The 17,236-nt window shown below is 37.7% G+C and overlaps 1 protein-coding gene across 4 annotated transcripts in view; it reads right to left on the bottom strand.

Annotated features, from left to right (window-relative positions):
* Positions 1 to 436: 436 nt before the first annotated feature.
* The window catches only part of VRK1 (VRK serine/threonine kinase 1), a 37,969-nt gene continuing 21,169 nt past the window's right edge, over positions 437 to 17,236 (bottom strand). For all 4 annotated transcript variants that reach the window (XM_068148882.1, XM_068148884.1, XM_068148881.1 and 1 more), the window contains exons 11-13: positions 14,361 to 14,539; positions 11,268 to 11,358; positions 437 to 673 (exon numbers count right to left, since the gene is read on the bottom strand). In XM_068148882.1, coding sequence (XP_068004983.1) covers positions 591 to 673; positions 11,268 to 11,358; positions 14,361 to 14,539 — 353 coding nt within the window. In that variant the 3' untranslated portion in view covers positions 437 to 590. The remainder of the gene's footprint in view (positions 674 to 11,267; positions 11,359 to 14,360; positions 14,540 to 17,236) is intronic.

Below are 17,236 nucleotides of genomic sequence, written 5' to 3'. Positions count from 1 at the left end.
AACACAAATACTGTAGGGGAAAAAAAACCTTAAATTCACTAACTGCCCTCCAAGCAATTCTTTAAACACATTTTACAACAAAATATAAGAGAAGGATGGGAAGAATTCATGGGGTTTTTTTTTTTACCTTCAAACACTTGAGAAATGTTTAAAAGATGTCTCAATAATTTCAGACTTCATCTCAGCATTCATCTGAGTGATGGAATTCTAATAAGGCTTTACTCAAAATTAGAAGAGATCAGGTGCAACACTGCTGTTCCCTATAAAGCACCCATAACAAAACTGAAGAAGGCTTTAGTTCTACTTCATTAAGCAGAAAAGAGCACTTTCTTTTGGTTTTACTTTAAGGTATGAATTTGTGCATATAAAGTGTAAAAAAAACCTACAAGACTGGCAAAATTTTGCATTTAGTATTTAAGTATACATAAATTATGCAAAGAGTTTCAAAAAACATTTATTCTTCAAAAACAGGTGCAAACAGCAGTCCATGTTTTCACAGAATTCATCATTTCAAAAGAAAAGAAAAATATTCCAGCTCTACAGCAACTGAAAAGAAAACCAGAGATGAGTCAAAGAGCTACTTTTATTATTTACTTCTGGACTCTCTTTCTGGTTGCTGTGCTTTTCTTGGGTTTTGGTGAGGTCATCTTCCGGGTTCTAGTAGCTACTGCATCTGCAAATCAAACAAAAAAATGACCAGACTTTCTATGAAATAAAATAACAGAAATGGATCACAAGAAAATATTTGTAGATTTTAAGAGATCAACTCAAATAACTTGTTTAGTTTTGACTGGGGAGCAGGGAGACACATGACATAGAAGAATTACCATAATTTCTGGGATCCCATTTTCTCCTGAAAAACACACTGTACAATTCAGCTTCTCTAAAAGTAGCACTGCATACAGTTGAGCCAATTTAATAGTCTCCACCAAATTATGAAGATTCAAAGCATAACCCCTTCCTTCACTGTGCAAACTTTCAGTACTATGATCCCTCCCAGTATTAAGCCCCCTTCAGTGAACTTTGGACCTTGTGCTGAGATGATCTGCCTCTGTATGACCTGCAAAAGAACTCTTCTCCAGGTCTAGCATTCTGACATTTTAGTTACTTTCAGCATCTTAGTGTTCTGAATGTGAGCTGGAAGGCAAACAGGCAGAAAAGCATATTTTTGTTTGGAAGTACCAAGCTGTTAAGTCACCTCAACTACCAGTGCAACTTTACCTACTGATTTGAAGCTATTATTTCACAATATTTCATTAACAAAGGTTAAAAAACATCTAAATAAGATCCCTAACAAACCTAGCAGGCAGGTTGTGCAAAGAGACCATACTTAACTGAACTAATAAAAAAAAAAATCTCCCTGCACTTTGTTTCTTTTCTTTCCTATGAGCAGGAAAAGGGGGGGGGGAGAGAGAGAGCAGGGGGAGCAACAACCAAACAAAAGCAAAACCAAAACAACCCAACCACCCCCCCCTCAAAAAATAATTAATAAACCACACAAAAACACCCCACCATTTCTGTGAATCACATTCAGCTGTAGTAACTTTGAGAGGAAAAAATTGCTACCATTTTCACAAAGGCAGTAAGCAGTAACAATTATATAGTTTTTCTTCTCCTACTCACAGTATTATTTCATTTTTGTAAAATCCTGACTCCCCTCCTTGAAATTGGTATGCTTAACTAACTATTTAAGCTGTTGCTTGTAAAACTATATATAACTCTACAGTTCCTGCCACCTTTTTAATCTGCATTTACTGAGAAGGAAAAAAGAAAGTAAAATGGAAGTCCTTAAGAAATAATTTGCTTGCATAAGACAACAGCTTTTGAGCAGTATGAGTCATTGATTGTTCAGTCAGTGAGTAAATCTGGGTGAAAGGATGGAGACAGAGAACAATGCAAAACAAACCTAGAGTCCTCAGTCTACCCAGAACCACACCAAGAAAAGCAATGAATTTACTGCAGTATTGTTTTCCTGTTTTATTTTACATAGAAATTTTCTTTTGGAATGCTGATTTGAAATTACAAAAATTAACTTTGAAGAATTTTTCCATTCTTGAAAATCAAATTGAGAATGAAAAAATACTCTTTTTGTCCAAAAGGATTTGCTGCACTCAACATGAAACTATAAATAGACTCCGTCAGACAATATATCTTTTATTAACAAATCACTTTACAAAGAAGACCTCTTCTGGTAAAATACACACACACCCCTCACCCCCAACTGCTATGTGAAACTCAAACCCCATTCTGGTACCCTTACAAGTGCTGGCAGCTGAAAGGTATAAAAGCAGGTATCATAAAGTAGCAACTTGACCTATATAAATCATTCCTTCTTCCAGATAAATTTCAAGATTTCAAGAATGAGTTTATAATGTTCAAAGTCACAAAATATTTTGGCTACTGTAACTCTAGCAACAGATATATCTTCTGAGTTTTCAAATTGAGTTGTCCTAGTGATATGGAGGCAAAGTTATCAATTGCATAAACTGCACCAGTTTTTCTCTCTCCATCCTACCTAGGATTTTTCCCTGGAATCTTTGTATTGCAATAGAACGCAGAGAATAATCAAAGTTTTCTCCTCAAGAAAAGACAATAACCTGATCTTTTCCCCCTTTCATTAATGTTCATCAGTTTTGACTAAGGTAGCTGCAATTTTTCTTCTCAGCCAATCTGCTACAAAGACAGGCCAAATTCACATTCTATTATCAGAAAGACTATCAATATGAAAATTATGACCTCAGGTAGGAAAATACTGCAGGTGTTTGTTTACAGAGAAAAAAATAAATTAGTTATCTGATTTTCATGTTTGTATTTCAGGAATGTAGTATTTCACTGCAGACAGACAACAGCAGCAATCAAAGCTTACAAATTCCTAATTCAGCAAGAGCCTACCCATTTCTGGTTGCACATGATGGAACATCAGAAAGGAGAACACTGCTAGCCTGTTTCTGATTTTCCCTTTATTACATTAGTGAGTTCTTTTCAAGGCTTCTCTAAACAAACCATGATTATGGAGAACCTCTAAGTGAATCATAACAAAAAGGGGGGAAAAATCCTTGTCATGCCACTATTATTCATAAGTTTGAACTTAAGTAACAGAAATATTCTCTTAAATTATCTGATTAATTACATTAAACTCAGAATGACTGCTCTCAACTCATGTTTAGCTTCAAAGTTTGCAGCTATTTCAAAACTGAACGCCCTCCATACCACAACACTTGCCTGTGTTTTCAAAATCAGCCTGATAACATCTGATAACATAAATTTCCCCATCCTCACAAAGTTTTCTTGTGGGAGAAATGTCAATTCTCTTTCTGAAAACAGGAGAAGTCCTGTGTGGGCAGTACCAAACAAGGACACAAACAAAGCTATTACAAGCAAAGAAAAAGGTTTTTGTAAAGCAAATTAAACTGAATTAGGTTGCAACAGCAATTTAAATGAGGAAGAATTATATAGGCAAAAATAAACCAGATGGTGTCACTGCACAGCTTGTTTCAAGACTGGAACAAAGTTCAGCAGAGGCATAGAATCCCACAGGCTCTAGAGGAATTATTAGACAAGTTGATTATGCTATCTGATCCTCTCTGTGTAAACAGTAATATAAAGCAACTTTACAAAAGCAACTCCTGAGAACTGGTACAGTTTTGGGCTCTGAGAAAAAAATGAAAGAAACAAAAAAATCACGAGCAGTGATCATGGTTTCCTTCTCTCTAACACACACACACACAAACACAAACGAATTGCTTTTAACTAGTTTGTCTGAAGAAAGTTATAAAAATGGAAGAGATGAGATGATGCAGCCTTTTGTACTTAGCAAATGGTTGCTGCATAAAAGGAGAGGATTTTTCATGTCCAGAATATATAGGACAACTAATAAATTTCATGGAAATCCATATTAGGTACAAAAATTATCAAAAGAAATGCTCTACTTATCAAGCCCCTTTTTAGCAGTAAGGACTGTTAAATATTACAAGTGGTGTTGATCAGGGATGCTTTAGAATAGATAAAATACTGGTATGTATCAAGATTAACACACATATATAGATAAACCTGTCCTTAGATTGGTATACACAGCAGAACACCTCTTGATGTCCCCTACTTGTGTATGCCATTTTAGAAACACTCAAGTCTTATGCGTAGGAGAAATAAAATTGTACTTGAGTTAAAAAAAATAAAAGTTCCTATAAAATGACATATTCCTTTGTTAAAAATAAGTAGACACCAGAATCCTAAGTTTCCCACTTAATTGCCTGCTTTGATAGAAATGAGGACAGTGATACTGACCAAGAAATACAGCTACCAAGCAGATTAAATCAGATAAGATTTTGGTGTCAATGGCAACTTCTAGGTTAGATTACAGGCTAGAATATTTGATAACAGAACCATAGGCAGATTTTAGACTTCAGGCAAACGTCAGGTAAGTGAAAACCATCTAGCAGCAGGCACACTTGAGGTTAGAAACTGCGTCACTTGCATATCCTAAATTACACCTCACAAAGACTGAGTACATGCCAGTCTCTGTTTAATGGCTGAAAAGTTCCAGCAATTCTAGTCTATGCAAGGTCTTAAACTAGATTTGCAGTAATTATCATTAAACAACACAGCTAACATCTTTTGCCCTCGAAAAACACGTGTAGCTGAGTACTTTGATCAGACACTGAAAGGCTTCCTTTTTTTGAAGAAAAATCTAATGTGTGAGAGCACATGTGCATAATCTCACACTCAATTCACTTTATGTTTATCTCTTTAAGAAACAATGGTCAACATATCTGGAACATTGGACCATGTACTGAAGAGTTCTCAAGTGGTTTCTGGAAGAGATGTTCTCAGACTAGTCTCCACCTGGATGAAGCTTAATCATCATTTCTATATAGACAATCAGTGTGACATAGCAGACAGTCTTATGACAGAACTGACATTTCTTTAATACTGGTAATTTCTTTAATACTGGTAATTTCATGCTACATGTACTGATTTGTCACAGGTAAGCTAAGAAGTAATAAAGTAGGAATGAGAGGGCCACAAACAACTCTCCTTCGTCAAACAGATACGACCTTGCCTATGCACTATCAGACCTCAGTACAATAAATCCATCCAGTAAGTTTTGTTACTAATTTAAGTAAATAATTGTCAACTTGTAATTTCCAAAGAGGAGGCAAATTTAGGACTGTCAGTACTTCAATTCTTACCATATCCAATCTGAACCTCCCATGATACAACTTGAGACTATTTTCTCTCATCCTATCACTTGATACTAGGGGGAAGATATGGATGCTCACTTCACTACAGCCTTATTTTAGGTAGCTGTGCAGAGCAAGAAGGTCTCTCCTCAGCCCTTTTCTCCAGACAAAACAACCCTAGTTCCAACAAGCCCAGTCAGCCATTCTCAAATCAGTTTAGGCAGCCTGAACATGGGGCTAGGGAAAAACTACTTTTCTTTTAAGAAGATGGAATAAGGAAGAGTATGTAGTGATCTGACAAGTCCTTTCCCAACTTGGCCAGGGAACGCTGCATAGCTGATAAAATCTTGTAGTATAACACTTCTCAAACAAGAATTTTTCAGTAATTTGAAAATTGTCAAAGGAACTGCAAAGCTCGAATAGTAGTTTTGTTTAGCTGGCTTGTTCTCTTTTTTCAGCAATTCTTTTCTCTACAAAACCTTAGAAACATGATTTGCAAAAAAAAAAAACCAAAAAAAAGGAGAGACCAAAAGAATGCAAATATGGACTTGAATTCCAAGTACACAATTAGGGGAGGGGAAGATAAGAGTTAAGGAATGGGGTTTGGCTTTAGGTACTCTATTCTTTCAAGTCCTCTGTTTACTGCAACAAATATAGCGGATATGATACTATTATCTTCATATGAAAATATGGAAAAACATGACACAGTAACTTCTGTTATTTGATGACTTTATGCCTGTGTATTTCCTAAACACAAAATCAAATCTGAATGTTCTTTCAAAAATTAGAATGTAAAATTGTTTCAGATAAAACTGAAACTGATTTCCTTCTATTTGTAAAAAATGTTTTACTGAAGAGTTACAGAACACAACTATACATACATATGTAAATCAGTAGTCACATGCAGCATGTGCTTAAAAATAGCCCTATAGCCCTCCTCTCCACTGTGCAATTAATTCAAATACATTACTTGCAATCTTGAAAAAGGTTAGTTCCCTGTAAAAGTCTGAGTCACTGCAGTACAATTTTTCTTTCTTCTCTGTAGAAAAATTTCACTTGCAAATTTTTATCCAAGTTTGAATTGCAATACTTGTTCAGCACACTGCAGTACATCTTCAGGTCACAGAAAAACAATGAAAAAGCAGACATCACTTTTATTTTTAAATGACTTAGTCATTACTCAAAGCCTTACCCCATGGAAAATTTTATTATTTTAAGCGGCACATGTTCAAGGTGCTTCTAAGTGTATGTGTCACTTGAAAATTGTCAAGGAAAACCATTATTCAGGAAGAAACAGATGCCTTTGGTTCGTATCTAATTTATTTTGGCATTCCTACCCTAATATTTAAGGATCTTTACAGATAAAAATCCCCTTGTACCACACCTCTTTCAATTTAAATAGGTTGTGAAGATCCTCAAACAATTTTGAGTCAGGGCATGAAAAGACAGATCACTTCATACAGTGTTTGAATATACAAATACAAAAGTGAGTTTGTCAATAGTTCTAAGAACTGAGAGAAGTAGTTCTCTGCTCTAAAAGCTCAGTCTTCCTGTTAATTTGCAGATAAAATATCACAGCACATGCTTTCAACTTCTGAAAGCAGATCATGTAACTCTCATGCTAGAACATTTAACTTGCAATATTCTCAAGACAGGTAATGGAAGGCTAAGAATTGGCACAAGAAGCAGCAGATATTTTTGGTGACTGGAGTCTGTTACAGATAGTAGTCAACACAATCTACCATAAGAAAGAAAAGATGAGTAACAGACAACTGGAACTAGTGTACATTACAGGCTTTGCTGATTATACTTCTATTAGTGTATAAAATTAAGAGGTAAAAATCTACCTATAATGTGGTTGCATTGGTGTGGAGTAGAAATATAAACAAGTGGTGCCACAAATAAGCTCAAAAAAGGCACATATTTTGCTTCTTCCAAAGTCTGACGTCAAGAACAGTGATTTTCTAAATATAAAAATGACTCTATGTGTAGATTTAACCCAACATTAAGCCTTGATTGACTAAAAGAAAATAAAAATTCCAAGACAATAACCAAATACCAATTTATGCAAAGCCATGCAATGCAAATAAACATGAAGCTAAATACCTATTAATACTATTAGATACTATTAAACTTGCCATTTTTCAATGCCTTCTAACCAATCTATGAGTATGACTGCCTTAGTATTGGTGTGGTTCACACAGTTCTTTATTTATGTTGCAAGAGTTATCAAAGACCCCAGTTAAGTTCTATCTAGAAAAACAGACATGTACAATTCTTACCCCTATCAGTATTGACTGAAAAAATACATGCACTGAAAAAATACATTAAAGTATACCGAAAGTGCCATTAAACAGTACAGTGCCACCATAACCTTAAACCATATCCCTCAGGTGATGAAAAGCACCACAAAGGATACCACAGGTAATACAAGTACATACAATGCATATGAGCTTACGTAGCACAACTGGAAAAGTGAATGCCTTAACATGAAGGGAAACAAAACTAAAATAAACATAGAGTGAACAAATTTATCAGAATTGAATTCTCATGTTATCTCAGTTTGACACTCAGGACCACGTCAGGACGATAAATATGGACTTTCTTGGGTTAACTTTCTTGGGTTAGCCCACTCTCACAAGCCTCCCCTTCCCACTCTGCTCCTCACTGACACGTAAGGAACTTGAGAGGAGGACAATTTACTACTCTTTTGCAGGGATATCAGGTTATACAAAAGAAAAAAGCGAAAAAAGTAGTATCGGGACAGAATTCCATCGTGAATGAAACCAGAAACTAAACAGGCCAACCCCAGCCTAGAAACCAGGGAAGAAACACAAAGTAGACCTGGTACAGGTTACTTTACAAACTATAGACTATAGGACCCAGCTTGCTTTGTTGCTCTGTGCCACTGATGGCAGGAGCACAGCAGGGACAGAGAGCCCCATCCCTACTAGTGGGGTCAATCAGCTTAAATCAATACAAGAATTCCACAAAATTTTGTGCATCTTATTTTGGAAGTACAACACAGCTTACTTCTTAAGAGCTTTCTGAAATTCTGTTTCTAAGCAGATTTTAACTCTCTTGCTTGACAGCTCCAGAAACATCAGTGGCTGACATGATTGAAAGAGATGGTCTTTATTGAACTCATCTGAAGCGGCCTCTTTTATACTGAGAACAACCAGGGGAAGCAGAGGAAAGAAAGAAGAATTTCAAGATACTCATCCTTTCTCAGTGCCATTCTTTCTTTCTCTTCCACCAAGCCTGGGGGTTCCCCAGCCTCAGCAGCAGCAGATTTAATTACTGGCAGAGTCCCTGCAGCCACTGTGCACCCTGGCATGCTCAAAGTGATGCATAACTGGTGTGGATCTTTTTGGACCAACTAATCTTCTTGCCACTGATTTAGGACCAAATACTCATTAAATGTTGTTTGAACACTTGAAGAGTAACCCCTGTCCAGCCATATTTATCCACTCTTAGAAACGTATCAAATACTATTTCAAGAACTTTTAAAATGCTCCTGTAGGACTAAACTTCTATTTCCACAGCTAAGAGTTATGAAAAAAATCACTCATTTTACTGGACAGTAAACTTTAGGACAATAAACTTCTGAAATGGCAACAGGGTGTTTATATTTAACCTTACCTCCACCACTTGTTTTAACCACTGGATGCTCAAAGCATATAACCTTCCATATACTTTTACTTAGTCCAAAAAAACTTAGCATTTACAAAAAGTTGATGCTACCATTTGGACTGCAATTCCTCAAGTTCTTTTTCTCTCTATGAGAAGTTCAATCTACAATCCCAAGAAAGAAAGTATAATATATAATGAAAGCAATTCTTCTAATTTGTATCAAATCACAACCAGAAAAGTTAGTTCTATTAAATATTTTAAGTTCTTAAATAAAATCTAAAATGCTAGAGCTATGAACATCAGCATCATATCAAATAACTGTATTTCCTTGAAAGAAAGTACCATCTAATTAACACTTTTTCAGCCATTGACAGACTGCAAAATTCATAATAAACTGAAATCAACAGTTCAAATGGCATTCAAGTAATAAAACTAAGCACTGATTTTCATAATCAGAATTCTATAACGTGAACAGCTGAAAATGAACAGAGCAGTGTCACCTTCTGGAATAACATTAGTTTAATTACTTGTAATTTGTATCATACTGTTTGAATAAAAATACTAGGGTAAACCCCTAACTTAACAATAATATTTCTATCTTTGCAATGTTACTTTTGCCCATCCTGCCATAATCCTTCATCAAGCCTCTGTTAAACAAGTAGATACGTTCTGGGGTAGACTCCAGTGCAACACTTTTATCAAGACTACTTAGCCACAAACATCATCTGGTCTTTTACTTAAAACTTTGCGTGTACATGAAGGAGTTAGCATGTCAGCTTAAGTTTGACAGGATATTTACTACAAATTTACCCTGTGCAGGTCCACTGAAGATTTGTGATCTTGGATTTTTAATAATCCTACTTTATGTGCCCATGACTTTTTCCAGACAACACTGAAACTACGCCAAATTACCTGAAATGTATTTTCAGCATTTTCTATCCTTACAGCTAATCCTTTTCTCCACTTTAAATACACTCATTTTTGGAAGCAGCTGCTGCTAGCCCCTGGCTTTAACACAGGGTAATGAAGAAGTCCTGAGGAGTCAGCGTGTTCTGACAGAGAACTGGACAAGACAGGAGGGCAAAAGTGAGAATGGAGAAGAGAGCGAATGACAGCAAAAGAACAGGGTGCAAACACCAATTTTTATCAGTAATTCTACCAGCCTAAAGTAGCATGCAGTTGGAGCATATACAAGACTGAGAGGAGATCTCACTAATGTTTACGAATATCTGAAGGGTGGGTGTCAAGAAGGTGACAGTCTCTTTTCAGTGGTGCCTTCTGATAGAACACAGGACAACAGACACAAACTGGAACACAGGAAGTTCCACCTCAACATGAGGGAAAACTTCTTTACTGTGAGGATGACAGCGCACTGGAACAGGCTGCACAGTGAGGTTGTGGAGTCTCTTCCAGAGACTTTCAAAACCTACCTTATGCATTCCTGTGTGGCCTACCCTAGGTGAATCTGCTTTGGCAGGAGGGTTGACTTAATGATCTCCAGAAGTGCTTTGCAGCTCCTACTATTTCATGATTCTACAAAGGTTAAGTATTTCAATTTTATTGGTCTACATAGAAATTGTGAAAGATCAAAACCACTTGAAATGTTAAAGGCAAACATCTCTCTCAGGTTTATGTGGCCATGTTTTGGTAATCTGGGGTTGGTTACAAGGGTGGTCTCTGTAGGAAGAGGCCAGGTGCTGTACTATGCCAAACATGGATGCCTTTACAGATGGCTCTAAAACAATCCCACTGTAGGCAAGAAGTTGAGACAAGCTTGTTTGTGGTATCTCTGCAAAACCATTTAAGAAAGTGCAAAAGCACTGAATGGTCAGATGAGGTGGCAGCATGAGGAGTTGAGAAACAGCAGAGGGAACACCAAGGTCAGAAGAGACAGTGCTTCACAGCACCAGAGTAGATATTCCCTGTGGCTCACTAAGGACTCAGCATGGAGCGGGTATCTCCTGTAACTTGTGGGAAAGCCCATATTGGAGCAGATGGGTGTTTCCTGAAAGAACTGGTTCACAATATTTTTTCCCTGAAAGACTGCAACCCAAAACAGAGAACCCACACTGAAGGAGGGGAAAAAATGTAAGAAAGGAAGAGCAGAAAGAAAATGCTATGTACTAACCATAAGGAACTTCTCCTCCATGTTCCCTGCACTGCTCAGATAGTACAGCACAGGAGTCTATGATGAAGAAGTTGAGCTTAGAAGAAAGGGAAAGGTGTTGCCTCAATGCTTGTCTTTGTTGCTATCCACATTTATTTTTGCCAAGTTTAGTCTGTTTGCCCACAACAGTAAATGGCATACAATCTCCCCATTCTTGTATTGATTAATCTTCAAAATCTTTTTGTCCCATTGAGGAGGGAAGTGAATAGCTTGATGCAAGTTTGGTCCTTAGCCAGGGATAACCTACCACATCAGGGTATGACTATGAAAACAGGGTTTTGACTTACTAGAAAGTGGTTTCTTTTTTTCTGGACTTTCTGCATCTTCCATTTCTGCTTCAGTGCTCTCATTGTCTGCAGCTGCTGTCTTTCTTCTTTTCTAAAAAGAAGAAAAAAAAAAAAAAGGCAACCACACTCAAGAGCAAAGTCTCAGCCTCACAAAGTATTACCTAATTTTAAACATTGTTTCTTCATATTTTACAAAAAGTCTCCAGTTACAGAGACAGTTTATTTCACATATTAATGCAAGAATACTAGTATTATGCAATAGACAATTTAAAAGTTCACTTCCCCTATCTTCAGATCACATTAGGAGGTGAAATTTTAGCGTATGGAAACAAGTTTTTATGATCAAAACCTGTTTATTTACAGTGAGCAACTATTACAAAAGGAGCAATCTGAAAATCCCATTTTACTCAAAGTTGATGTTAACTGCTTTTTTAAAAGCAATTACACCTCATTAAACTTACGTTTATCTGGATCCTTGTTTCTTAAGGCCTTCTCTGAACAGCTTAAAAGTAGCTACACACACTGACAGCACATTAGTATTTTGCCTAATAGCAACTGTGGGTTCTGTTCCAAAGAGATGTACTTGGGAAATCCAAACTCTGTTCAAGGTACATTATCTTAAAACCTCTAAATGGATAGAACTGTTATTATCTGTGTATTACAATTAATCTTACTATTGCAAAGTATTTTTAAGGTGGATATGGAAAGATAGTTTTTTTTAAAGCAATGAATGTGATTTCTTTTGCAAAGGATGAGTTGACCTCTATCTGTATCAGACATAGATGATAATTTTGATGAACATGGGAAGGGTTTATCTTTTCTTAATTTTGTTTTTAACGGTGTGAAACTAGAGCTTTACTAATACAGCTGTGAAAGCGACTATAACTTCACATAGCTCATGAGAGAAGGAGAGAGTGCATTACATCTTTCCTTTCCAAAGTGTTGCTTCATGATTACCATCTAAACCCTGCTGGGATGAACAGATTGGTTCGATAATTACATACAATAACTGCAGTGGGCAGGTAACCCTCAGCTGGCACAGGGCAGCTCCCCTGTGAGAACTTCCATATGCAAACTGCACTGATGGAGTGCATTAGGTACATCTTTCCTGCCGGTGCACAGGCCTGATTACTGCCAGCCAAGACTCCAAGGTTAGCATGTCAGCAGATTTGTGATGCATTAGGCAGGAATAAACACAGAGACTTTTGTTCATTCTGACCAAAATTAAGGAGGACTATTTCAGCATTGTACTGCTTTTATATGAGAGATAATGCATTCCTCCCAATTCTACTAGAAAACATTGTAAACACTCATCAGAAAAAAAGATATCCAATACATGCTACACAAAAGCAAAATACATTTATCTTGTTTCCAGGATTATTAAATAAAAAGTGGTTTCTTAAACCTGATGCAAGTGAATTACACAGTAGTAGAAATCAGGCAGCATTCATTTGATAAAAGTGGCATCTGAAGCTGAACAGTAGAATGAACCATGAATCACTAAGAAGCATATTTTTCCAGTTTAGTTTACTCCAAATATTTCCCAGGAACTCTTCAATGCTAAACAAAAGTAAGATGCAGTCCTTGCCCTAAATAATTCAGCCAAGAGCTCCAGATGCTTCCACCAACACATGGTATTGGTAGCTTCTTGTTTTGCTAGAACTATTATAAAATATCACGCATACAGACCAACATGCAGTTACTATACAGACCACCTCTGACACACCCCCCGACCCACTGTGTTTCATTTACTTATACATCTGGAGAAAATTGAGTCATGACATAGAAAATAAAATGCCTTCTATATTAAAAGTTAACATCTGTGTGATCTGTGCCAGACACCAATGACTGAGATTCCAGAACAACCATGCTTATGTGCAATATATAATGCATATCATGGCCCACTTAGCTATGCAAGCTGAAGGCACAGAAAAATCCAGTGTTCTGAGAATTTATTTACACAGAAGGTAGCAATATTGCCTCCTAGCTATGAGATAGCATACCTTCAGAACATAACACTATTCTGAGAATGCACTGAGGGTATTGTAGTTGTCTTAAGCCCTGTTGTGATTAAAAGATCAGAACAGCCAAAATGCTGTAAATACTCTGTATTAGAGGTTACCATCTTCTCAAGGGTGGTTGCCAGACTGCATTGTTCTTTTCCAAATTAGACAATATGCATGCCAAAAGAAATCCAATATGTGTTAGAAGATAATGGCTTTCAGAAGCAAGATGCTACTGATCAGTAGTAAATTATCTTTATGGAAAGCAGTTTCTATCAGAGTTTGGAATGTGAAGCTAATCTTGAAAACATTCAGTCACAGAATCAATAAGGTTGGAAAAGACCTCAAGGATCATCAAGTCCAACCTATCACCTAAGACCTCATGACTACTAACCCATGGCACCAAGTGCCACTCATAGAGTTTCCTGTCATGGCTAAAAATACATATAATTTTAATTAGCATTCTACGTTTTTCCTTTCTTCCTCTGTGTATCTAAGTGTCCAGCTATTCTCAACTAGCACCAATTGTCTTCTGGTTCTCCTAGCCCATCAGAAATGTATGATATGCCCTGGAAGAAAAACATCATAGCATGAGTTCCCAAACATATATTATGGGAAGGAAGATACCCTGATGAAGACTCTCATTCTCTCCATGCTTACAGAAAAGTGAAAAATATACCCTTGGAAGGAGGACTAACACAACCTATTATTGCACCTTAGCCTACACCACAGTTGTTACAAGGCCTAGAAAATCCATTACAGAAGGAAGAATTGTCTGTCCTGGTATTTGGTCAAAAGCAAGTAGGCTGTCAATCTGATTTGAACCAAATAAATCTTACTCTCTCTGGACACTAGCACTAGCTGCCACAAAGTAGCTAGCATGAAGGTCACTGCAGTATGAAGTGGGCCGTGGAAAACATGTAGCCAAACAGACCCGTAATGTTGTTTTATATAATAAGGGATTGAACATATTTGTGACAAGTGAGCAAGCTGACCATGCACATGATTCCTCAAAATAATCCAATATCACTTTAATTCCTATCTTAGCTCAAAAAATGCATGAAAAGATGACTAAAACTAGAGTAAAAACCTTCTGCGTGGGTTTTGCTTGCGAGTCTCCGTTCTCCGCTGGGCAGAAGTCAAGTATTCCGTCATCTTTTTGCCCAATGGCCTTCAGACCTTGCAAAAGTATTTCTCGGAAATGCTGATAAACAGGTTTCTCTTCATAGCTCAGTAGCTTCACCTTTTCCATGTATTTGACTATTTCATCTAAAGAAATGGTATCTCAAATTAATTTCTATTTGAAAACAGACTGATCATTCACTTTTACCAGAAGTCAAAAATTATGCATACACTGCTTCCACGATTTTTTGAAATGTTTATTTACAAACTATTACTTTATTACTTCACTACAACACATTTCAGAAAAAAATATACCAAGGTTCGTTACGCTGTCATGACAGCACTGCTTATGTTCATTGCAATGAAGTAAACAGTCAGTCATAAAAATTGTCACAGGCCTATCTTCACCAATGATTGCCTATAGACATAAGAATGCCTATAGACTGGAAGCTGGCCAACATGATGCCCATCCACACGAAGGGCCAGAAGGAAGAACCAGGAAATTACAGGCCTGTCAGCCTGACCTCAGAACAAGGCAAGTTTATAGAGCACTTGAGTGCAATCACACAGCACTTACAGGATGGCCAAGGGATCAGGCCCAGACAGCATAGATTTAGGAAGGGCAGGTCCTGCCTGACCAACCTGATTTCCTTCTATGATCAGGTGACCCGCCTGGTGGATGTGGGGAGGACTGTGGATGTAGTCTACCTAGACTTCAGCAAGGCCTTTGACACCATTCCCCACAGCAAACTCCAGGCCAAGCTGTCAGCCTGTGGCTTGGACAGCTCTGTGCTGGGTTAGGAACTGGCTGGAGGGCCAAGCCCAGAGAGTGGTGGTGAATGGTGCCACATCCAGCTGGCAGCCAGGCACTAGTGGTGTCCCCCAGGGATCAGTGTTGGACCCCATCCTATTCAATATCTTTATTGATGATCTGGACGAGGGTATTGAGTCCATCATCAGCAAATTTGCAGATGACACCAAGTTGGGACACCAAGTTGATCGGTTAGAGGGTAGGAGAGCTCTTCAGAGGGACCTTGACAGGCTGGACAGATGGGCAGAGTCCAACAGCATGAGATTGAACACATCCAAGTGCCGGGTTCTACACATTGGCCACAACAACCCCATGCAGTGCTACAGGCTGGGGTCAGAGTGGCTGGAGAGCAGCCAGGCAGAGAGGGACCTGGGGGTGCTGGTTGACGGTAGGCTGAACATGAGCCTGCAGTGTGCCCAGGTGGCCAAAAAGGCCAGTAGCATCCTGGCCTGTATCAGGAATAGTGTGGCCAGCAGGAGCAGGGAGGTCTATTCTATTCTATTCTAAATATCATGTAAATATTTTTAAGTGTTGAAAAGGAAATTCAAGGTTATATCTTTACCAGTTCAAGACTGAAACAAGTATTTAAAAAAATACATGAAAGCATCTGATCACAGGAGAAAAGAAACATCAGACAAATCACACTTGACAGCAAATTATCACCAGGAGTAGCTGGAAATAACTGAACATTTAAGATCCCAAGTGTTATAGGTTTAGGACTAGTGTCCTAGTGTCCTATAATAAATAAAAGCTTTCCAGAGTTTTCTAGAGTTCCAGGGGGCTGGGTGATCCCCGGGGGTTGGACAGGACATTACAAAGTATTTTTATCCCATCCCATTCTCCCACAAATCTCTACGTAATCTGAAGTTACAACTTGTTCTTTTGCTCTTCTGTGCTTGCTTGCTCTCTTGCTCCTTGCTTAACTGTTGTTTGGGTTTTGCTGAGGGGGAGGTAAGACATAGTGCAGCGAGGACAGGGAGAGATAATTAGCTGTTCAATGCAGCCTTCAGGCTTTGTTGAGGGGTGTCTGGGCTACTGTCAGGTTATACATGTATATATTTATTACCTTTTATATTTAGTCTACTTTTGTAAATATCATTTTCATTTAACTTCCAAATTCTGTGCAAGTGTTGTTATTTACTCTTTTGGGATAAATTCCACATTCTGTCTGATGCAAAACCAGCACACCAAGAAAGTGTATTTCTAAGAATCAGATTTTAAAAAACTAAATCTACTCAGAAAATCATCAATGCCAAGTAGAAACAATCTAGACTTCACATTCACATTACATTCTGAATCTCCACAATTTAGCTGTGAAAAAAATCGGTGTACACATTTGTTTACAAATGGCTAACGCTGTTTTTAGTCAGAAGAAATACAGTGTCTGCAGCCAAAGGAAGAATCTAATGTTCTCCTAATCAACAATCTTATTCACGCAACTTTGTTGTTGCTGAAAAAAAGTAAAAACCAAAATAGGCACAAACTTCAGTAAACAAGGAGGACTTAAAGAACCAACAGATTAGAGTACAGTGCCTGAGATACCTCTGAGGGAAAAAGCTGCTGACAGTCTAACAACTCCTCATCTTTTAAAGCAACTGATCTGCTTTTGTTTTAATATAAAACAGTACAGCCTGTCCTTGTATGCACTCAATTTACTCCATGCAAATACAAAATTCACAGTATTTACCCAAACATGTCCAAACTTGCCTACAATTTGGTGAATTTGGTGATAGTGCCCAAACAAACTATTGTGGGGATTGTTTTGTTTGGTTGGGTTTGGCTTGTTTGTTTGTGACCATTTGAGGCTGTGCCTTTAAGAAAGGGACAGCGCTGGGACACTCTGGCTGAATATTTTGTAAACAAAAGACAGGTCTAAACAAACTTCATTGGTAGATTGGTAGAACGCAGTTTTAAGTTTTAGTGCAGCTGGAATTTTTTCTCAGTTCGTTCCTTTCCCTCTCCCTTCCAGCTTGCCTGCTTCTGGGCTCCTAGCCAGAATGACCTTGGACAAAGATAAGCACTAATCCTGTACT

Source organism: Melanerpes formicivorus, unplaced genomic scaffold (assembly GCF_026170545.1).
Source record: "Melanerpes formicivorus ecotype bairdi unplaced genomic scaffold, bMelFor1.0.p_v2 SCAF_17, whole genome shotgun sequence".
NCBI lineage: Eukaryota > Metazoa > Chordata > Aves > Piciformes > Picidae > Melanerpes > Melanerpes formicivorus.
Note: the sequence above shows the minus strand (reverse complement) of the source record. Positions and strands in the feature narration are given on the sequence as shown.